The sequence below is a fragment of the Abramis brama genome, assembly GCF_963993115.1.
Source record: "Abramis brama genome assembly, chromosome: 7".
Taxonomy (NCBI): Eukaryota; Metazoa; Chordata; class Actinopteri; order Cypriniformes; family Leuciscidae; genus Abramis; species Abramis brama.
The window spans coordinates 21903964-21928004 of NC_139969.1; the positions used below are offsets into that span (position 1 = coordinate 21903964).

General features: G+C 36.7%; 1 protein-coding gene across 1 annotated transcript in view; it reads right to left on the reverse strand.

The window, feature by feature from the left end:
* fndc3ba (fibronectin type III domain containing 3Ba) overlaps positions 1-24041 on the reverse strand; it is a 130985-nt gene that overhangs the window by 3195 nt on the left and 103749 nt on the right. The window contains exons 9-25 of the mRNA XM_084119642.1: positions 23716-23775; positions 22544-22682; positions 19966-20019; positions 19289-19413; positions 17228-17402; positions 16843-16929; positions 14082-14220; positions 12806-12877; positions 12218-12336; positions 11127-11232; positions 10240-10412; positions 8793-8906; positions 8488-8637; positions 6936-7216; positions 3884-4099; positions 1308-1474; positions 1067-1194 (exon numbers count right to left, since the gene is read on the reverse strand). Of these exons, the coding sequence (XP_083975768.1) occupies positions 1067-1194; positions 1308-1474; positions 3884-4099; positions 6936-7216; positions 8488-8637; positions 8793-8906; positions 10240-10412; positions 11127-11232; positions 12218-12336; positions 12806-12877; positions 14082-14220; positions 16843-16929; positions 17228-17402; positions 19289-19413; positions 19966-20019; positions 22544-22682; positions 23716-23775 (2305 nt within the window). The remainder of the gene's footprint in view (positions 1-1066; positions 1195-1307; positions 1475-3883; positions 4100-6935; positions 7217-8487; positions 8638-8792; positions 8907-10239; positions 10413-11126; positions 11233-12217; positions 12337-12805; positions 12878-14081; positions 14221-16842; positions 16930-17227; positions 17403-19288; positions 19414-19965; positions 20020-22543; positions 22683-23715; positions 23776-24041) is intronic.

Here is a 24041-nt window from a genome sequence, read left to right on the forward strand (position 1 = left end):
CAAGGCACACATTAGCACAGTAATAGGAACCATGCCAGCTACATTAGACAGTGCTCTCGGCCCTAGCAGAGAAATAAATGAGAGAAGGAAGGGATCTGATTGGCTTGCTCGGGTCATGACAGAAGCGGTCATGCAGAACTCCATGGAGAGACTTTGTGGCCTTCAGAGCCGCTCAATGCTCAGTGGATTTAGATTCACTAAGGCTGATCTACTAATGTGGCCATTAAATGTAAAATGACAGCGCATTTGTAACAGAATTGACACAAATATGTGCAGAGAATAATAATAATCCTCCCTCTGTGACAAACCAGGGACTCAAACACGACTATCACAAAAGGACAAACAGTTACACTATTACAATAGTCCAATTTAGGCATTCTACTAACTATAAGTACGTTTGCAAACTACATGTCGACTTACTCTGCTGTCTAAATGTGGGCTGTTGTTTCCTTCAATTGTATCAAGAATGATAGATGAGCTGGTTGTTAGTCACTATCAAGCCATCAGCGCCAGCCGCAGAATACTAATAGTCTTAGGCGGAGGACACAGACCTAACATTCTACTCCTATCTCAGACTCAGTCTGTGGGGATGACATATCCCATCACTTTCCCTTTGCTTGAATAACAATGCACTGCAAAGAGTAGCAAGAAACTTTTTACATTTGTCATAGTGTTGGTGTAAGTCATAGCGTTTGTCAAAGCTATGGAGATATTAATAAAAAAAAAAAAAAATGTCAAATTGAATAAATAAAAAATGCTGCAATACAAACTAAATGGATGTCTCAAGCTAAAAGCAATTATACAAAATAATCTAAAAAGGGCTATAAAATTGAATGTGCATTAACACATTTGTCTACTTTAATACAAAAATTCTCCCATCACAGTTTCATAAAAATAATATACCACCTACTTTTTATGCAAATGAGATGAGTAAAGAGAATGTGAAGATGCTTCTGTAGAAATGAACTGAATGTGTTAAAGTGTTACGATAAATTCTAGATGTCATGAGATAAATCACGATAGTCCTAACCTATAGACAATTCAGATTTGAAGAATGGAATCTCACCTGTTTGTATTCGGATTCTCGGGCCACCAGCACCTGTAGGATGTAGATGATGGGGTCTCCTCTCATTGGTGGAATGCTCTCCCAGCTGACCTCACACACATTCCCTTCCAACTGTACCACTTTGGGAGCTAAAGGATATACAAGTTTAGCTATATAAACAGCCAATAAGTATCCATCCAGTACATGAGCACATATGCGGCATGAAGCAATATGTTGATGTTATTGTACGAGGATACTTTACCCTTGAGAGCTGGAGGAACAGATTTGGTGGTATGGAAGGTGTGTATTTCAGAGAAAAGCCCTTCTCCTGCCTCGCTCACAGCTTGAATCCTGAGACAATAGCTGCTCGACTCGCTTAGTCTCTGTACCTTATACGTGTGGCTTGGGCCTCTGTAAATTGTGACAAACCTGAAACACACACATTTAATTAATTTGTAATTTACCAATTTACTTTGTATTATTCAAACGTTTGGGGTTGATAAGATTTTTTAAATGTTTTTAAAAAGTATCTTATGCTCACCAAGGCTGCATTTATTTGATAGAACATGCAGTAAAAAACAGTAAAATTGTGAAATAATGTTACAATTTTAAATAAATGTTTTCTAATATAATACATTTTAAAATGTAATTTATTCCTGTGATGGCAAAGGTGAATTTTCAGCATCATTACTCCAGTCTTCAAATCATGCTAATATGCCGATTTACTGCTCAAGAAACATTTCTTACTATCATCAATGCTGAAAACAGTTGTGGTGTTAATATTTTTGTGGAAATCGTGATACATTTAGTTTCAGGATACTTAAATGAATAGAAAGTTTAAAAAGAACAGCAATAATTTGAAACTTTTTTTTTTTTGTAACAATCTAAAAGTCTTTACTGTCAGTTTTGATCAATTTAATAAGTCCTTGCTGAAAAAAAGTATTACAATAAAATAAATAAATTAACATCCAAACAATTTATTTCATTAACTGCTTTGTGAATATTTTGCTGACAATTGTCACCAGTTTTAACAATGAGCTACATTTGTCTAAAATAAAAACAAAAATGTCAATAAAACCATAAAACAAAATGTTAAACAATGGCCTTTTATGGCCATTTGTGTATTTCTAAGACAAAAAGGACACAATGACATTATATACTAGCCCCAGACATTTAACATTTAATTGAACCTTTTTTGGTTTCAATTACAATAAATTAGGTGAAAATTTCTGGTATTGGCAGAGAGCTCTGGGTATCCTCATGCCATGTCCTGTCCTAGCACAACACCATCCGTCTAATGCACAAACACCTCAGGTCAAAACAGAGAACAAAGCAACAGCTGCTATTTAATGACTGCTTCCAGAGGTATTTTGCCAATGTCAAGATTCCTGCCAGCTTGACGTCGGACTAATTAGATCAAGGTAACAGACCAGTGACCTGCAGTTTATGCTTACTATTCTCATCGAAGCCTTTCAAACGCTCTTCTTCATGCTCTTTTCATCCAAGGCTGGTCTATTTTGGAATTCTACCAAGGACCCTAGGTTCTTTATGTGCATATGAAGGAATAGCACTAAACATCAATCTTGTGCAGATCCAGCTCCAACACGTGGTAACAGATCACCTTCTGAATTATAAAATAAAATCCAAAAGAAAGGATTTTTCAAAAGAAGATTGGTTCATAGAGAAGTGGTCTGATAATATCTGCTATTTTCCATTTGATGGATTGGATAGTACATCTGTGGTTACTATGGTAATCTGAACAGAAATAAAATGTGTAATAGCAGAAGGATTACGAGTCCATTTCGGAGCTGTGCTGAATCGAGGCTCTCCAGATTGCGCAGTTGGCATCTAATTTTGATTAAGCAGCTGAATCAATCATTGTTAACATAGCAAATATTAAAAAAAAAAAAAAAAAAAAAAAAAACACGTTTACCAAACTCTAATGCACACTGATGATGGCAATTGGATCTTAGGCCTTTAGTAAATACGCTTATCACTATAATTCGATCAGGACTAAGACACAAAGTCAAGGGGACATTATGCTACCAATTGATAGTCCTCGGTTTATGACTATGACGTTTCATTTTGCGACTTCCAGTCTCTGCACACAATAAGACACAATAAACAACTGAATGCCGGAAAAGCTCTCAGATTTCATTAAAAAGATCTTCATTTGCATACCGAAGATTAACGAAAATCTTATGGGTTTGGAACGACATGAGGGTGAGTAATTAATGACAATTTTCATTTTAGGGTGAACTATCCCTTTAAATGGTACTGTATATGTAAACCATATAAACTACCCTTGGTGCATTTTTGGTAAAGATAAATGCTTGTATCAGCTCTCCATTTGAAGCAAAACGGTTACTGGCTAAAGAGAATCATTAAAATAATTAGTAAATTAACCAGTCTAACACTAAAAGGATTTTTGACAGTGTTGGTTGGGGAATTCATTATATTTTATATTAAATGCCCATCTGTCAGGCCTGTTGCCCACTCACAAATACTGCCAACATGCCACTCTGCCAAGAAAAAACAATCAACAGTTACAATTAAATTAGGAAGTGAGCCAAACTGAAACTTGGGTAGGTTAAAAATCTAGTGACCTGACCAATCTACAGGTACATCTATAACAGTAAGGCCTAAAAACCTATAATATTTATCAGGAATATAACATCAGCACCAATTTCAAAAAAATTATATTGCTGCCATCTAATGACATTTCACCTTGACTAAATTACTTCAATGTACTCAAAAGTGTGCTCTCAAAATGAAATAAATTTTCCTTTTAGCGGTGCCTTTATTGCCATTTATGAGGTTTGATTGAAATGAACTGACCTCCTGTTCTTGTCCTCCATCTGCAAGTTGTAGACCATCTCTTCTCCAAGCAGGCTCTTGGCATTGCTGCTGTCTCCCCACTTGAGTTTGAGGCTCTGGGGTCCTGCAGCAGTGCACTCCAGTCGGGGAGGGACAGGTGGCAGTGGCCTGGTGCGGGCCAGCAGGGGAGGGCAGAGGGGACCGGCACCAATCTCATTCACTGCTTGAATCTGCAGACTGACAGCACAGAGAGTCTCATTTAAATCATGTACATCAGGTGATCTTTAGGGCCGGGCAATTTTACCTGTACAAACGGTGCAACGGTAGAAATACTGCTAGAGATACACCATTTAAATTTTTGCTGATATCAGTGAGCAGGACTTCCTCATGTTATGTAAAAGTAAATATTTTATCAAACAGACCACCAGGCATTATCACATGGTTATTTTTTGCCGAATTTCCTCCAAAAATAACTAGAGCTAATGTGTGAGTCACTAGACTACACTGATTAATGTGCATGTGTTAAACATTCCCCTCCATTTACAGCTGACATTCATGCAGTAGGCAGGCAGATGACACTCTCAAATGAGCAGCTTCATCTGAATATGCATGGATGGAGGGCAGGGGGTTTCAAAAGGTTAACAGATGTACCCTAGTTTTGCTGTTAACCATGTGTAACACTTCATGGCATTTCCATGGCACAACAAGCATACAAAATCTCCTATTGACACACTTTAATCAGTGCTTGAAGCGGTAGAAATTATATAAATAAAATTTCTTAGTTATTTCTAACTGACTGAATGCACCAAGGACGAAAGGGAAAAAATATACTTTGAGTCATAATACTAAACACAATATTAAAACTTGGCAGACTTCATGAACTGACTGTAGTAAAACCAAAATAATGTTTTAATTTCTCTGTAGCTTCACCTGACTCAAACTTGATATGAAATGAAATGCAGTCGATCTCTTCACACACTGCCACTGTGCCACATCTCGCTCACTTGAGGATGCAAATAACTACCTTAACTCTCCCCTTGCTAAGCTCAATCAAATTTATATTTGTCGGTTGAAAGTGCTTTGGGTAGGATCCCATCATTCAAGGATAATGCCCTGTCATGTTATTAAATCAAATGGAACCAAAATCAATTTCTAGGTTTAAAAAAGAAATTGGAGGGTTGGGGAGTCTGGATTGGACTCTCCCACAACACCGGACTGTTTGGTTGACATTTAACTGAAAACCAAACATACTTTAACCTTTCACAAGATTTCATTAGTCTGTACGCCCCTAATGACAAAAGACAATCGATCTAAGAGCGATCAAATGGCTGTACAGCCTGCTTCACACCAGTTCTGGCTCAAAAAACGGTTCTTGATTCACATACAGTGTGGTTCAATAGTCTTAACTGGAGATTCAAAAACTTATCTTCATTTTTAACCTGGAACTAAATTATGATGACATAAAACGTCTTCAACCCTCCTGGAGATCGACTGCCCTGCAAAGTTTATATCAGCTTGTGATTTTCAAGGGATCCTGAAGACCAGGAGCAGGGTTGAAGACCTCTGAATCAATGAGAATTAATATTTGAGATTCTATATTACTTGAGGTCACTGATCACTTAAGCAAATCTGTTTTAAGCAAAACATTACTACCTTAACCCATTTGTGTTAATACGAGGTATTAAATATACTAAACATTGCCATTTCGTCTGCTCATCCAAAGAAGCTGCGTTTCTCTGAGGTTACACTGCCATTAGGTCAGTCAGAACACTGGAGGAGATTACTGAGATAGCCTGGTATCAGATAATGAAATCTGTGAGTGGATGCCTGCCGTCGTTTTTTTTTTTTTTTTTAATACTCCATAAAGCAAATCAATGACTAAAAAAAAGAAGAATGATAACTGAGAGGAAGTCCAACAGCAGACAAATACAATATTATTGAGAATAAGCTTCATGACAACAAATTTAAGACACCTGGGGAAAAATGGTAATACTGTAACGAGACCTACACTACTGTTCAAAAGTTTGGGGTTGGTAAGATTTTTTAAATGTTTTTGAAAGAAGTCTCTTATTTGATAAAAAAAAAAATCAGTAATATTCTAAAATATTATTACAATTTAAAATACCTGTTTTCTATTTTCATATATTCTAAAATGTAAGCATCAATACTCCAGTCTTCAGTGTCACATGATCCTTCAGAAATTTGCTGATTTCTATCGTTTTCAATGTTGAAATACAAGATTCTTTGATTAATTGAAAGTTCCAATTAATTGGAAGTTTCAAACATTTATTTGAAATAGAAACCTTTTGAATCATTCCAAAAGTTATTATGGTCACACTTGATCAATTTAATGTGATCTTGCTGATTAAAAGTATTAATTTCTTTCTTAAAAAATCTTACTGACCCCAAACTTTTGAACAGTAGTATAAATTGAGAGGGAGTAGGCAGGAAGAAAAGCATTAAGTGGGAAGCAGGTGGACATACAGTCAAAATCTGCAGGACCCAGTGGGATGAAACTGAAAAAATAAAATAATAATCATCATCATCCCCACGCAGAGCTCTAATTTAAAGACTATAATCAAAGCTCTCAGACAAAAACATGGGTTGCATAAGCTGTCTGATGGAGACACTTCAATGTGCACGGTGGTGGCCTCATGCAGGGATAGATGTCCTGTTATGGACACCACTTCCTAGATACACACACAAAATCTGCCCTCCGGCCATCTTCTTTCATTAGCTACCGATTAGCATCATTAACACTCTGCTGTTTACCCACTGTCCTCCTGGGCAGGGGGAGGAAACATGCAGCGGGGTGACGTGGTTGTGGCGTCATGCTTCGCTGAAATGGACAACTTTGCTGAATGCAAATGAGACCCGAGATGAAGCGTAACTACTCCCAGCAGGACACAGATTTGGCTCAGAGGCAATCGGTAAGCTAAGCGGTTATTAGTAAAGACTGCTGTCCCATATCACAAAAGTGCTTATGCAAATCACCAGATAAATGTGATCTAGTGGAGAACCTGAAGGTGTCAGAATGGTTCATGGTTGTGTGTTTAATTGTGTATGTACACACCTGTATTCACTGTCAGGCTGTAGGTTCTGCAGCACATGGCAGGTGCTGGTGCCCATGCTGATGAGCTGATCTCCCAGTTTAAGAGTGTAGGACGTGATCTCCGCTCCATTGTTGCAGGGCTCGTCCCATTTCAAAGCCAGACATGTGGAAGGCGAGTAGATGCTGCTATCTGTGGCGTCGTGCTCAAGTACACACAACACTGAGACCGGGTCGGGAACGGTGGCAGGGGTCTGACAGCTTGTGTGCTCGCTGTACGGTCCTGCACCAGCTTGATTCGCCGCCTTTAAAGAAAGGGACAAGGTTTAACTTGCAGTATAATGTGCTTTTACTAATATATTTGTTTTAGGGCTGTCAATACATTTAATTGATATTTAATAATGTTAAAATTTAGCAGTTAAATGTTTTGAAATTTATTTAATTCAACATTATGACGTTTTATTCACTTCTGTGTGATTTCTAAAAAAAATACAGCAAATGATGACAAATTGCCAAACATAATTACACTTAGGCCTGGTATTTAGATTCCTTTCCCTAAAAATTATTGTATTAATCACAATTAAATAATTAAATCCACTGACAACCCTAATGTGATTTCTTGTGCAGTAAGAATAAATGTCACCTAAAAATGAAGAGTTATTCGTTTTATTCCGTTTCTGTACAGCATTTTGAGCTGCATGACAATATTTCCTAATAAATGAAAATGATTATAGTGATCATTATGCTGTTAATCTTCGCCATATAATATCATCTCGAAATGACTGTCACTAGCTCATTTATTTAAAGCATAATGACAAGAACCTTTTTACAGCCTCAGTGCGCAAGATGATAGAGTTAATGAAGCGGCAACTTTCCTTGTTCTTTTCAACTTTTCCTGTCATACTTTTACTACTCTAGTCATAATTAAATGGGCTAAAATAGCCAAGAACAAATGCCAAATATATTATGTATGGCACAAAAATCTTTCCAAAGTTAATCCAACTTTTCTAATTTTGGTTTGAGTCGTGAGGCTGCAGCAGAGCGTCACACCGCAGCCATGTAAAAGTAATAATAAAACCACATTGTGAGCCAATCAGTTTTTTTTTTTACTTTCCTACTCCTAAGGGCACTGCGCCTTATAGTAATAAAAGATATGGCCATATCATCCATTACAAATCAAGTAAAAATCACAGGACATTTCTAATACAATTAAATGGCATTATGAAAACGTAAGAAAGGTGCACTTTAGAGGCACTGTCTGTAAAACTGGCTCAACAAAACATTTCCCATCAGCAATAAATTGTTCCACACTGTAAAGCAGTGGTTCTCAATTCCAGTCCTCGTGACCCACTGCTCTGCACATTTTGTATGTCTCTCTTATCTGACACACTCAGTTCAGTTCATGGAGTCTCTCCTAATGAGCTGATGATCTGGTTCAGGTGTGTTAAATAAGGGAGACATACAAAATGTGCAGAGCAGTGGGTCACGAGGACTGGAATTGAGATCCACTGCTGTAAAGGAATTGTTGAACAATAAACATGGTGTAAATGAAAAGAACCCTTCAGTCCAGTAATACCTGTAGTCTGCAGTAGTAATGAGTAGCAGGTGTCAGGTCTGAGATCTCACACTGCGTGTCAGGGCCGCAGTAGATCAGCTCCATGGGCTCTTCCTCTCGGCCCCACTCCAGACGGTACTCAGAGATGTCGGCCCCTGAGCTCTCAGGACTCTGAAAGAGAGGAAGTGCATAAACAAATGATTGGCTGATTGTTTGTACTTCAGCTCATCTGACCATCAATACTGACAGTATTTCTTTGTTGAATGTGTTAAATGTATGATCTCTGTCCTATTATTGATGGGCCTGATTTAAAAATGATAAATTACCTCCCAGCTGACCAGCACACAGGTATTGGACAATAAGGTGAGGGATGGGGCCGCACATTGGCTGGGAGGACCAGCTGCGGTTGTTATTTCTGTTGGTTCAGAGAACTGCCCATACTGTGAGCAGAAGAAAAGAGAGAGAGAGAGAGAGAGAGAGAGAGAGAGAGAGAGAGAGAGAGAGAGAGAGAGAGAGAGAGAGAGAGAGAGAGAGAGAGAGAGAGAGAGAGAGAGAGAGAGAGAGAGAGAGAGAGAGAGAGAGAGAGAGAGAGAGAGAGAGAGAGAGAGAGAGAGAGAGAGAGAGAGAGAGAGATTTCTAGTAGTGCAAATTAATATTCAATACATGACATGAAATGTCTCATAGGTGTATTTCTATCAGGATACAATGTGAAAAACAAATAAAACACTTAAGACCGAGCCAATCTTGCATTACACCCTTGTGAAATCAAAGCATGTTTCCAGTACCGCAATCGGATACGAGACGCATCGATTCCTCACTTTTGGGAGTTAGCCTCACACAAACAATGAAAAGTAAACAGAGAAAATGATTAAATTCAGTCTTCTGGCTCTAGAGCTGACTCTGAATGCTGTATTAACACTCCTACAAAAGAAACAGGAAACTACTTAAATCGAACAAAGAAAAAGATAAAGAAAAAAAAAGACAGCCAGAGTTGATCTCTGCCTCCTTGAACACTGCTGGATTGAACATTGAGCATATTGAGAGAAGAATCAAGGAGAAATTCTTGACGTTGTATAGATATCTACAGTATGTAAGTCAACTTCAGCCATAAAAAAAAAAAAAAAAAAAATCATGCTTTGGTAAATCAGAATTATGAGATTAAAAACTCTAAAAGAGACCAAAAAGTCATAATTATTAGATTAAAAATGTTGAAATTCTGACAAATTAGAAACTTTGAAATACAAATATAGTACAATACAAAGTTTAAATTATGACATCAATTTGACAAGTGGAATTGACCAAAAATAGGTCATTATTGACTACTGTAAGTATTGCTTAATTTAGACTTCTTATCTCATAATTTCAACTTTTTGTCATAATTATGACGTCATTTATGACTTAAATCTCAATTTTGACTTTTTATCTCAATAATTATAACTTAGTATCTCACAATTTCAACTTTTTATGTCATAATTATAATTAAGACTGGTTCCTTTAATTCCAAATGGATTCAAATAATGATTGGCTGGTTTAGACGATTCATGCGATAAACAGAAGAACGAGGTGCTGTGATTAACTGAAAACTGAGCCTGAGGTGCATTATGGTAGGGATAGGACAGGATGGTTGTCTAACAACTGACTAGTCAATTAGTGCAGTCGATGAATTTATGTATGTTTTTTCAACAAAAAAAAGTTTTGCATTATTATTAGTGGCGGTGCTTCAGAAAACAAATGAAGAATCACAATTTGCTTATTGAATTGTTGAGCACTCACCCCTGCCTCGTTGGCGGCACGCAGGCGAAAGCTGTAGGTGGCGCCGGGGAGCAGACTGCCCACGGTGCACTCCAGATCAGAGCCGTGATAGACCTCGGTGGGCTCCGACTCTCCCTCCCTCATTTCCAAACTGTACTCATTCACCTCACATGCCCCCTCAGAGGAGGGACAGTCTGAGACGAGGGACAGAGACAAAGCACTTCAGTACCACAGAAATTACAGGTTCAATTCATATTTTATAACAAAAGTAAGGGGTTTAAGTTTTTCTAAGACAAAGCAGATTTGACCACTTCTTTACAACATCAAGCTTTACCAATCTTCACAATTTCAGTGTAAAGTTTCTTGTCCAAAAGCCTGAATCCAAAGTGTTCACTTAGAAAGTCTGGAATCAGCAGCTCCACAGACCCAGAACTTAGCTCGCTCCCGCTACGGCCTTTAGCTATGAATAGCCTTTAGCTATGAACTACCTACCGATAGTTCTTCATTTTTAATGATTCTAGTCTACTACTGGAAAATATGTGCACATATGTGATCTTATGCTGTTTCTGGATATGACAAAAGGGTTTAATTCTGTGGATTGCCACAGAGGGGCTTGGTGAAATGTAATTTCACATCATCACAAATAAATGTGAAACTGCAGAGATCTTGGGACAATGTAAATTACCAACTTAATAATGTTTCTTGATCCCGTAACTGATACAGCATTGTGTTAGTGTGGGTTTAATTCCCAAGGAAATTGTCCTAAAAATGTACCTTGAATACATTGTATGTTGCTTTGTATAAAAGCATAAATGTGAATATGAAATGGAGGCTAAGGAATGAAAAAAAAACTCTCAGAAGTGTGATGTATTGGAAGGACAGAGAGTTTACGTTTCATAGAATCTTACCCCACTGTAAGTGCACTTCTTTGTGCTTGGCTTTACCCACAATTCTGGCAGGCTGGCAACGTCCTGGAGCTACAGATAGTGTACGCACAGGCAGACTCTCAGAGCACTGCAGGGACACATGCATAACAATTAATATATATAACTGTAGCAAAAAGTATGTAATTTATACTTCCGTTCAAAAGTTTGAGGTCAGTACGATTTTTTTTTTAAAGAACGAAATGAATATTATTCAGAAAGGACACATTAAATTGACCAATAATAACAGTAAAGGCTTTTGTTGTTACAAAACAATGTCTATTTCAAAAAAATGCTGCAAAACATTGCACATTGTATTGCACATCACAGAATCCTGGAAAAAATATATTACGGTTTCCACAAAAATATTTTTTAATAACTGTTTTTAACATTGATAATAATAAGAAATGTTTCTTAAGCACTAAATCAGCATATTAGAATGATTTCTGAAGGATCATGTGACACTGAAGACTGGAGTATGCTGAAGACTGCAGCTTTGCCATCACAGGAATAAATGGACAGTTATTTATTTTTATTTTTTTTTATTAAATGACTACAGTCTTTATGGGCATAAGAGACTTCTCTCAAGAATATTAATCTCATCGACCTCAAACTTTTGTACAGTAGTGTATATAGTGCATTTTGGACTGAATTTCTACACAAATTGGTCATAAAATGTAATCCAATCTTTATTTTCAAAAGCCACAACATCAAACAAGCAATGATATATTTTGATTTCGTTTACTGCTAACACAGTTTGAAAATTTCTCCTGAACTTTGTGCACCACAGTTACATTAGAAAAGATTAATGGAGGTTAATTCTGTCAAAGGACGGTTATTAAAATCCATACTTTTCCCACTCAGCACTATGAATATTTAAATTGTGTGTTCAATAAACAGAAAAATGAATGAATAGTCTGTAATCGTCTGTTTCTCTATTATTGCGAATTAAAATCCACATACTTTTTTCCTACAAATGTACAGCTATAGTCTCTCATTCTTTCTAAATGCATTTCTTTCTGACGAGTCCATTTGGACAGATGTGGTGTACAGCTGTTGTAATATATTTGAGTTACCTGGCTGTGGCCGCCCGTGCTGATACTGCAGGTGCGCAGTCTGTACATTGTGCCGGGTTTCAAATCCTCACACTCACACTCTGTGGCAGGCCCGCTGTATGCAATGTCCCACTGATTGGCTACCGAATACAAGGTGTCAAAGAGATCAACATTTGCAGGGAAATTACTCAGTCAATCAGTCAGTTATCCATGTAAACCCTCAACTCTTCCCAAAGTTTAATAAATCCATGGCGAGATAAAACACATAGGATTCAATGAACATTCAAGCATTGCGTATTTTTGGCTATATGAAATTCCTTTTAGAGAAATAGAAGCTCTGATAGCACTAATGGAGTATCTGTGTAAGAATAGAAGTACAGATGGGACAGAGTGAGGACACAAGAAGATTAATTACGAAATTATCGTATGTTCTTCTAAAAAAAATGTTATGTGAAAAAGGAAAAAAAAGCTTTAAAAAAAAGACTGGATTTCTAAATACTTTTTAAATAAAATTGAGATATAATTAACCAAGGACAAAAACATACTTAAACATGCAGGCAGATGGTGAATGACAGTGAAGAACAAAATGATATATACATTAATACATACCATCAGAATTTCCTTCTGAAATCTCTAAGAGGTATTTTAAGATTTCTGAACCTCCGTTGTCTTGTGGAGGATCTGTAGTGTGACATACAGACTGGATATTATAAATATACACACATATATGGAGATGTGCTTACCATAAAATGCATACAAAAGTACCCAAACAACAGTGACTGACTACTAGCTGTTATTTAAGAGTACAATAGAGTACCGTACATAACAGATAAAGCAAGCAATATATACAATTATTTTAAATTTATTTTTCCTGAGATCCACTTAAAATGTTAGTAATGTTGTTTGCACCAAAAAAAACCCCCAAAAAAACTTTTTGGTAATTTACAGATACAGATAAAGATGCTGTTGTATGACTGAGCAAAAACTCTCAAAGTCTAAACTCTCTGAGTCTAAACTAAATTTTAGGCATTTGCCCTTTTGAAGTTTATTGCAGCTGTCAGAAATCTACCGTTTGGTTCATTACTGTGGGGAAATAAAATTGCGATTTATCACGCTGAGAGCACAATACAACCGCAGACCTAGTCCTACTCTCCTTTGCAAACAAAGAACTTAACTGGAAAGTGGCAGAACTCAAGCAGCGCATCACAAAGGAAGACATCAAAATGAGGCGTAGTGTGACTCACACATCAGATAGAGATGAAGCAATACCGGTTCTATTGTTGGTCCAAAATTGTGGAATACTCTATATCTCTAAGACTAGTATCCACAGAGTCTGTTTTTAAATCTAAGTAAAAAAACCTACATCTTTTCATAGGCTTGCAACTGTCCTTGAGTTTAATGTTGAATTTTTCTGATTGGTGTTTTTGATGTAAACTCCCTTTATCATTTGTTTTGCGGTCTTTATTGTTTTTTTTTAGATACAGCAAAATGTACAACTACTGTTGCTTTTATTGTGCTATATAAATAAAAGTTGATTGACTGATAGATAGATAGATAGATAGATAGATAGATAGATAGATAGATAGATAGATAGATAGATAGATAGATAGATAGATAGATAGATAGATAGATAGACAGATAGATAAAGGACATTACATTATATATATATTAACTTTATTTTTTAATATTAATATTAGATATTTCTTCTCAATTTCCAAGATTAAAGCTCAAGCTCATTTGAGACCCAAAGTTTGAGCTCAAATGCAAAACAGATTGCATTTGCCTACATACATAAATTTAATTTCCAATTTCCCTCACAGCCAGAAACCAATTCAGCAAATGCAACAACTCCAACTGAACATTTTTGTTGCACAAACAGCCATACCCCATTTGACACTGAAGCTGTAGGGTCTGATAGGGCCCTTGATGCAGGGTCTGGAGGGGGGTCCAGGTTTGTCTGGACTAGTGTTACACACCAGCACCTCACTGGGACTGCTTCTGCCCTCCAAGTTAGAGGCTATGAGCTGCAAGACACAAAAACAAGACAGAAGAGGCTTAATTCTGAACAGTAATGACTTTTTGCCACCTTTTTTTTGTCCAGTGAACATCATAGTTCTGATCGCTAAGAAAAGAGCAACTAGCTCAAGAACTCTTGTTGAATTTCAAAATTTGAGATATCATTAACTCATTCAAATCTTACTATGAGCAATGGACCCTTTTCACATTTCCAGGGTTCTCCGAAGTGGAAGTCATCATAGTATAGTAAACTTATATAGCAGTGAACGGGAGACGACAGCAAATATCACATCAAAGAAAAAAAATCTGTGATAGAGTTTCCACGACCAAAAAAGTGAAAAAAATATAGAGAGATCAATTGCTGACGTAGGTCAGAAGAGAGAAAGATGTCAAATTTGCTGTCACTCCCTCAGCCGTTGTATTTGAAATATCTTTTTTGTCATTTACTGACAAGGTAATATAGCACAATATATAGCGTTATAAATGTGTATTACATTTTTTAAAGATGAATGAAAAACTTTAGTAGATTTGAGATGTTGATAAATGCATCATCAGTCTGTGAAAAGGGTCTACGCCTACGAAATATGGCTACACTAAATCCCAATAAAAATTCTTTATAACTAGTCCAAAAATGGCAAATCCCAAATTATGCAAATTTCACTCTAGCCACTGGATTTTGATTGGTGTGAAATGTTTAGGAATTGAAATTTTATTAAAAAACATTATTTATTTATTTTTAATAGTTTTTATAAAAAATAAAATAAAATTAGTCACACAATTATTGTATTTTCATGATCGTCGTAATTTTCAAGTACTTAGGTACTTGAATACATCCATCATTTTAACATTGAAAAAAATGAAATGTGTAGGAAGGCAGTGAATCATTACAAAAGATTTACAAGTTTCGAAAAGTGGCAAATATGACATGCATTATGCATATCATCATATAAAATACTGAGAAATCTGACAGGTTTTTTTCTTTTTTTTTATTGATTTAGACTCATCTTCATGCACATAATATGTACGATTATCCCAAAATAGAAACCTTTACCAACAGCCTACTAAAGAGCTTCTGTACGCAAACAATTGATCACAAATGCAGAGGTAATGACATAAACCATCTACACACTCCCATTATTTTCACCTGCCGCTTTAATGGATGCCTTCACTTAAAAAAAGACAAAAACTCACACCCAAGAGGTGTGCGCACCATACAGAGGAATTACTATTAATTATGAAAGCACTTAAGCCAGACCCACTCACTGCATTAGAGCAGCATTTAACGTGGGCTGCAATTCACTCATAATTGGATAGGAGAGTTCTCTACATGAACGTGACAGAAGAAAATATTTGTGATGATAAAAAAAACAACAACTGTGGTATGAGTCAGTGGAGCACAGAGAAAGGTTAAAGCAATTTCTGCCACTGTAATTAACAATGTATGACTCTAGCCTTAATTTGTCAGGTGTCCCTGTAACACAAATACATAGTTACACACCCACACAGTAGAACAAAAACAAACAAAACACTGTGTGCCTGTGAAGAGCATGTGTCAAACACAGCTAATAATAAGTACAAAAGCGCTCGACCAAAACATGATGAGGTCACTACGGCTTGGCAATTAATATTTGACCAGTACTTCTGAGAAAACTTTATTCTCTTCAAAGTAGACAAATGCACCTCTTTGTTATTTTTGAGCATGTCAATATTGCAGCTTTGAAATCTCTTTAAGTCTCTTTAATATTTATTGAGGTTTCCTTTTGACAAAAAATCTTTCATTTCACACATCATACCAAATCAACAAGCTTTAAATATACTAAGTTTACATACTCTGTATATACAAAGATGATGCACTCGTATTACTCATATGGGAGAAAGTGCAACGTGCAATATGGCGGAATAAGTCCCGCCTTCTAAATAATGTTTTACTGCTATTTGATCATAAGAAACATACAGTTCATGTCAATGTTTTTTGCTGATATGAAATGTGTTATTTAATTGTGAGTTCGGCAAGCAGTTCTTGAGATTTTAGGATTCCCCCATTAGTCTTGGATGCCCGAAATAGCTGCCCGTAGGCTGCCGAGTGAACAGAATCTCCTTGAAAGGGACTTTGTCGCAGATTTTGACATTTATTCTCTATATTTTATGTCTTAACCAGGTGAGAGACAAAATTTGACTGCACTCCAAAACTGAAAATGCAACATTATTTGATTTTTAATTTTTAATGTGCACACATTTTGGATCATTGTGATTTCACTGTAGACCTGTTTGCATCGTTTTGTTATACTTGTGTATGACTCCTTGGCTTATTCTGAGCAGTGAAGCAGCTCAATTCCCAGCTCAATTGCTCTGGACATTTCACAGTTCCACAATGATTATGTGATCCAGCTTTGTCCCTCGGCACAAAAGGGACTCAACAGTATTACACAAAATAATTAATTTAAAAAATAAGCAATTTTTATGATTGTTGATTTTTTTTTTTTTTTTTTAAATGACGAGCATCCATCAGATTACAGCTAGGGGTGTGCGAACTTATGAACTTAACTTGAAACTTAACTCTGTTAATCACACACTGTAGTTATTTATGATATTGTGATAAGCTATAAGAAGACAAATATGCATTCACTCACCCTGAATTTATACTGTGTGCTTCTCTTCAGGCCCTCTACAGTACATGTCAAGTTTTCTCCAGTGTACTTTGGGTGAAACTCTGTTCCCTGCAGAAATGAGCACAAAAACAGTGAACTTACGTCACCATTTTACGCAAGTAGTGATGGGAATCCTAAAGATTCAGATTCCAAATAATGATTTGATAACGATAATAAGGACCGTTTCAAAGAAACAGTTGGAGGCCCCACTTGGTGGAACAATGCAAATGTCCAGGAAACAATGGAGTCAAACGTTATAAAAACTATTTGGTTCAAATAGTTTTTGAAAATTTCCAACACAACCAAATGCCATGGGGTTTAAGTATGGACTTGAGTGTGTGGTAGTCATGCCGTCTAAATGACGTACACTGTTCTCTTCCTGGATCTCCAGCTTGTATGTGACGAGCTCCTCTGCGGTACAGCCATCTGGCCGGCTCCACTCCAGCGTGATCCATGTGATGCCGGCACGCACCAGCCGAGGAGCGTGGGGCAAGTGGGGCAGACTTCCAGTCGTGTAGAAGACCACCTCAGGACTAAAGCCACTGACAAACAAGAGAGGAGACAGAAAATGATATATACACACACACTCATATAAATGAAGCTGTAAAACAGCCAGGAATGAGGGTTTTTCATTTTTTGTTTATCCTCCAGGAAGGACGTGTAAATGTGATTTGTATAAACTTCGCAAAAGCCTCAACATCTTATTGCAAAAGCTGTGTTCATTTGCATCCCTCACAGGGTTGACACTTTGATTGAGTTTATTTTTAAACATAGCTCCAATATGTATAACTTGCAGGCTGACGTAATTTGAATAGTTTTCCTCTTCTCTCAATAGCGGCCTTAAATCTAGTTTCTTCCAATTAACTGGTTGTGACAAGTTTACTAGAGCCCTCAGTATTTACTGTGTGAGAGTCTCTATAACTGCCACTGGGAAACAGGAGATGTTAAATGAGCTTCTTTCAGTTAAGGAAGTAATAAAAAAGATCCCTTTAGACTGGGTGAAAGGTGGTTTGCTGGAGGTGGAGTCTCATATTTCAGCAGTGTTGCTTCAGTCTCTGAATGCGTCTATGGTATTAATGTCAGGAGATGGAGGAGACGAGGGATGGTGCTGTATTCAAAGTGATGACCCTTAACATGTCTGCCCACTGGACCAAACATTACTTATTTTATAGATATTCTATAGTTTGGGCGGGGGGCATTGGCTGCCCCCAAAATCATGATTTTATTCTCTTTAAAAAAATGTCTATACATAAAATAAACAATATTATTCAATTAAATCAATATAAATTATTTTAAAATAATTTTTGTTTAAATATTTTTTCTATGTGTTAAAAAATATATATAGAGAGAGGGGGTAAAATGGAGAAATGAAGAAATATAGAGAACGAGAGGGGGAAAGAGAGAGAACGCTCCATTGGCTGTCTGTTCTTCTGCATCAAGGTGACTTTATGGCTCTCCTCCTCCATTATGACTTGAGGGATGGTGATAGGATCATATTACAGAGGGATAATGGGATTGTTTTGTCACACACAAAGAGTTTAATATGCATCCTGTACGACAACTCATATTTCCTTCTAATTCAACCTCAAATCATAGTTGGTCAAACAATGTTTGAATCTTTGCAATCTTCCCAACTTGCACATAATCCATAATAAATACTATAAAAGACTAAAGGTTAATGTGTTTTAGTGTGTAGTGGGAGTACGTAAACTGGAATTTAGCAAAAGTGTGTCTGTGTATGTTTTTAAGGGTGCTTTCACACTTTGTTTGATTTGCCTGGTCCGAACTAGAGTCCAATTGTTCCCCCCTCCCCCTGCACCCACTGGACTGTGTTCAAATTATATTATTTGGGTCTGAACCGAGTGGTACGTTTGCATCATTATAGCAATAGCCGTTTACCCTTGTTTCTTGGTAATAACGATATAAGAGAAGGTGGCAAAATTCTCACTTTTTGGGTTTTTGAGCCTGTGGTTTTGTTTTCAAAGTGTCAGCACATAACGGCATATGAGTCTATCTGCCGCAATATGTACTGCAAAAGTTCTAAAGAACACCAAGGCAAGCAAAAATGAGATAATCAGTCTCTGTGCTTGCAGTGCGTCAGTCAAGCATGTTAGGAAAGTGAGTAAGAACACACATAAACACACCGTTTTATCAAATCATACGTCATAAATAGCAGTTCACTTCCACAGTTTAGTACAATTGCTTTCATATCAGCAGCGAACTATACCAGAGTTCACATGAACCGTACCCCACACCATCATTTTTATGCGGACTTGGGGTATGGTTCACGGGTGCGTATATGATTTTGGAAAACAGCGTTCAAATCATCCAAACGAATCGAACTCTGACGTCAATCGAACCTGGGTGTGCTCCAAAAGTGCTAGTGTAAAAGCAACCTAAGTCCATGCATATGATTATGCAGTGATACCTCATTCCTATGTCGTTGCGTGCCGCCACCCGAAATGTGTAGGCCATAGCTGGACACAGATGAGTGAGTTTGTAGTGCCTTTGGCTTCCGAAGTAACATTCTCTGAAATTGTTGTTCTTTTTGCCCTAATAGAAAAAAGTAGAATAACACATACATTCAGTACATAACTAGTCACTGCATAAAATCACTGAAGCCATTCAGCTTCTCAAAACCACTGTAATCATGGCTGGAGTGAGAAATGTATGAGTGACAACAGTCTGCTGTGGTCTTTGATGAAAATGGGGACATCATTCAGATATGAATCTTTAAACAGAGTGAATGAACAGTGCTCATATCAAAGAGGCGTCATTAGTGCTGAACATGTTGAACTGCAATTCAACAAGGAGGCCCTTTTACCAAAAATCTAAAAAGAAACTGAATGCTAATGATAATAAAAAAAATAATAATAATAATTGTAAAGTCTTTCCTGTGCTCATATCAAAGACATTGCTCATACAGTGCTCATAACAGTGCTCATATCAAAGAGGCGTCATTAGTGCTGAACATGTTGAACTGCAATTCAACAAGGAGGCCCTTTTACCAAAAATCTAAAAAGAAACTGAATGCTAATGATAATAAAAAAAATTAAAAAAAATTGTAAAGTCTTTCCTGTGAACAAAATATATATATATTAATACCTCATCCCACTCTAAAAGGTAACTTGTGATTTTCGATCCATTATCAACTGGTGCCTAAGTGAGGAGAGAAATAAAAAGAAACAAATTAGAAGTACATAAAAAGAAGGAAATCTGGAAGAAAACCTTATTTCATAATAAAATAGGTTATGTAACAGGAAGCACTGTCTGTGTACTGGACCATGAAAATCTAAAAAGTAAGAAGTTTACCCAATCATTTAGTCACACTCATGTTTTTCCAAAACTCTTTTAAGTTTCTTTCTTATTCTGAACACATAAGAGACGGCAGAACGTTGATGCTTCTCTTTGTCGTACAATGAACAAGATTGGTGATTAGACAAGCTCTAAAAACGAGAAGAGAAAAAAAATATAAAAAAAATACGAACAACACTAAAACCATGTCTGTATGAGTTGTGTTATATACTCGCATGCAATCATGATGTAAAAATTGGTCTTAATAAATACACTATTACTTTCAAAAGTTTAGGGTCAGTAAAAAGATCAGAAGTGACATTAGAAACATTTATGTTGTTACAAAAGAATACGGTTTCAAATAAATACTGTTCTTTGTAGTTTTCAACTGTTTAAAACATTGAAAATAATAATAATAATAATAATAATAATAATAATAATAATAAATGCTTCGTGCACAGCAAATAAGCATATTAGAATGATTTCTGAAGGATCATGTGACACTGAAGACTGGAGTAATGATGTTCTAAATTAAGCTTTTCCATCACAGGAATAAATTACATTTTAAAATATATCAAAATAGAAAGCAGTTATTTTAAATTGTAATAATATTTTATAATATTGCTATTTTTACTATATTTTGATCATATAAATGTAGCCTTGCTGAGCACAAGAGACAGTGCACCTTCAGAAAACTTGAAATAGTGCATGAGTCATATGGGATATTTTACAGCGCTTTTTGCCATTTTTTGTGGCCACTGGTCACCATTCACTCTCATTGTATAGAAAAGGGCAGCGTGAACATCTTTCTTCTCCTCCTCATCCTCTTATGCTCCAGAGAAGAAAGTAAGTCATAAAGGTTTGGAACAACATGAGGGTCAGTAAATGATGGCAGAATTTTCATTTCTAGCTGAACTCTCTTTAATAATTCAGGATGATGGAACATCTCCTTTAAAGGGGTCATGAACTGAGAAATCAAAATTTTTCAAAGCTTTTGACATAAGAGGTCATCATACTGAGATGAGGAAGAGAGAAGAAGAATACAAGATGGATTACAAATAGCATTACCTTCCAAAGGATCCTAATGCTAGGAATGTGGTTATTTTTCTTAACAATGTGAATGTCTCAGTTGAGCATTATTTATTTGTATGCAGTACATTTCACTGAGGATTCTTTGGTAAATCAGTCACAATTTCGGTGCAGGCTTTGCAAACAGACTTTTACGATATGGACTCGACAGTAATGCCACAACATGTAAGTAACAGTGTTATTTTTAATGCCTGATCTGAACAGTGATTTCTGATATGTAATGATTCATGTACAGTCAGATGTCTTTTGTCTGTGTCAGTAAATCAAACCAGTGACTAAACAGTCAACTTCACATTATTTAAGCAGTTATTTAAACTGTGATCAAGTTATATACAGAAAGCGAACAAAAAACACTCCCTTTGCACTCGCTGGAGCTGTTAATCAAACAGCGCGAGTTTAACAGTGACTGAGTTCTGGACTCGTGGCAAAACTCCCATAATTATCAATTAATCTCTTATTTACGTTGTGTTTGCACTGTTAGTTATGATGAAAGCATTCGTTAGCGTGCAGAAATCGAGCTACAATTACGAGATCACATTCATGCGCTCAACATGTCTGTGATCGGCTACAATGCACATCACTGCAACCTTTCATGCCACGGTCTAAATATAATGCTTTAGATCTAAATATCAATGCTATAATCAACACTTTTCACAATTAGTTAACCTTGAGAGCTGTAATAGTAAAAACATGCTAAAAGTTTTCGAGAGAGTTAAACATGTAATACTTAGCCTTTTCATATACACAGATGTTAGCCAATCACAGTAGTGGGCGTTTACATTGAAAAAGGCGTTTTATTCCTTAAAAAGGAGCGTTCAAATCAGGGTAGGAAAAATGCCTTTTATTTCTAAATTATGACATTTTTGATGTAACAATCATACTAACATTATGAGTGCGCCACAGGAAACATAATAATAACACAATAAAACAATGCAGTTCATGACCCCTTTAAATCTACCAGACTCATTAGGCCTGAAATCTTTCTCATCTGTAATAAAACTTTACAAACTTTAAAGGTGCAGTCTGTAAGAATGACAGCTAGTGGTCGAAATAGGCACTGCAGTCCAAATTGAAAATATCAGAGATCGTTGTTTCCCCGAGTATGTGAACTTAATATGTTTGCAGATATTTAGGAAACATGCTTTGGTATTTTTATGCTTTAGAAGAGTAAAAAAAGTTACATACAGCACCTTTAAGCTTAAATGTACCTTCATTGAAGAATTAACAAAATTAGTCCTATATGTCTGATGCCTGGGAACAGATAACTTCCATACTAGTATGGGATAAACAGCAGTCTCACCTTCCACTGTAGGGTGAGCGTGCTCTTTGTGCGGTGGGATAGTTTAGGGGGCAGCGGGCAGTCTGGGGTACTGCTGTGGGTGGTGAAGGCCCCCACCTCAGAGCACGAACCCTTCACAGAATTGCACACAGCATTCACTCTGAGAAAGACAAACACAAACACATTTAGAAGACATAGTTCATTCAAAGTGATCTATACTACATTTAAAGCAGGAAGAGTGAGGGGGAAAATAACCTTTTTGTGTTATCCAAAGAAAAAACTTACAGTGAATTCGAGGTGTACATTTTATCAGTAATCAAACACATGACCTTCTAGCACCAGCTGTGCCTTTTTCAATGTATTTTCTGATTGAGTGCACATTGCTTTTACAATTCTATAGAAAATTGCTTTTTTTTTTTAAAGACACGCTAAAAAAGTCTTAAAGCACTTTACTTCAACTCATTGCTTATTCCTGTGCTGGAAAAGGTGGGACAAAATTAATCTGGCCACACGTGCCATTTCCCAACAGGTCGCTCAGCTTTATAAAGAGCAAAAAAATAATCACTCTTAGGGGCAAATGGAACATTCAGGGTCACATCTGACTGCAGAGACAGACAGTCTCCCACTTTCCCTTAATCAGAACATATATTCAGATACTAGTCCCACTGCTACCAGGGTTCAAAGGTCAACCGAAAACGCAACTGACAATTTCAATGCATTTTAATGAGGATCCAGACAAACTGACCCCCAGCACTGGATTCTCCATTAAGAAGAGCTCCTGGTGACAGAACAGACTAGCATTGCCTATCCCTGGCTGCAAAGATTACAGCAGATGTGGGCTTGAAAGGTTCTTTGAGGACCGGTACATGCATCATATTTAAGCTTGACCTTTCCAACGCTGTGATGCACAGCACTTTCGGCTCAATTAATAACAGGTAACAGGCAGACCATTAGAGGGACATTCAGGTAGAGCTGAGGTCATTAAACAAAAGTAGAAGTTAAAAAATATGACTTGTATTCCATTAACGTTAACTTCGATTACGTAAAAAAAGAAAACTGCAGATAACTGGATCTGATCATCAGAAATAGCATGAATTTCTGGGATAATGGACTCGAATAACAGTAATAGTTTAAACTACTCCAAGCACATGTTCTTGCACATGGCAAGAAATAAAGTTGAGAGCTGCACTTACCTTACGTGGTAGTCTGTTGCTGGTCTGAGATCTTTTAAATTGCATTCCAACTCCTCTCCACTGAAAACACACACACACACACACAATGGTTACTGACCTTAATGGATGCCAGCAACAGAATTGTGCTTTTCAAAGTGCAAAACTGACTTTCATTAAGAATGCTGTTCAGATATTATTTAGCACAACTGCTCAATTGTTTAGGGTTTCCTGCAACCATTTTTCCTGCTGATGCGACTATTTTGTGCAACTTCAAAATTGCCCCATTCTTTTAGATTATGTTCTGTCATTTTCTTTTAGTGTGTGGGAAATAAAAGCAAACACTCAAA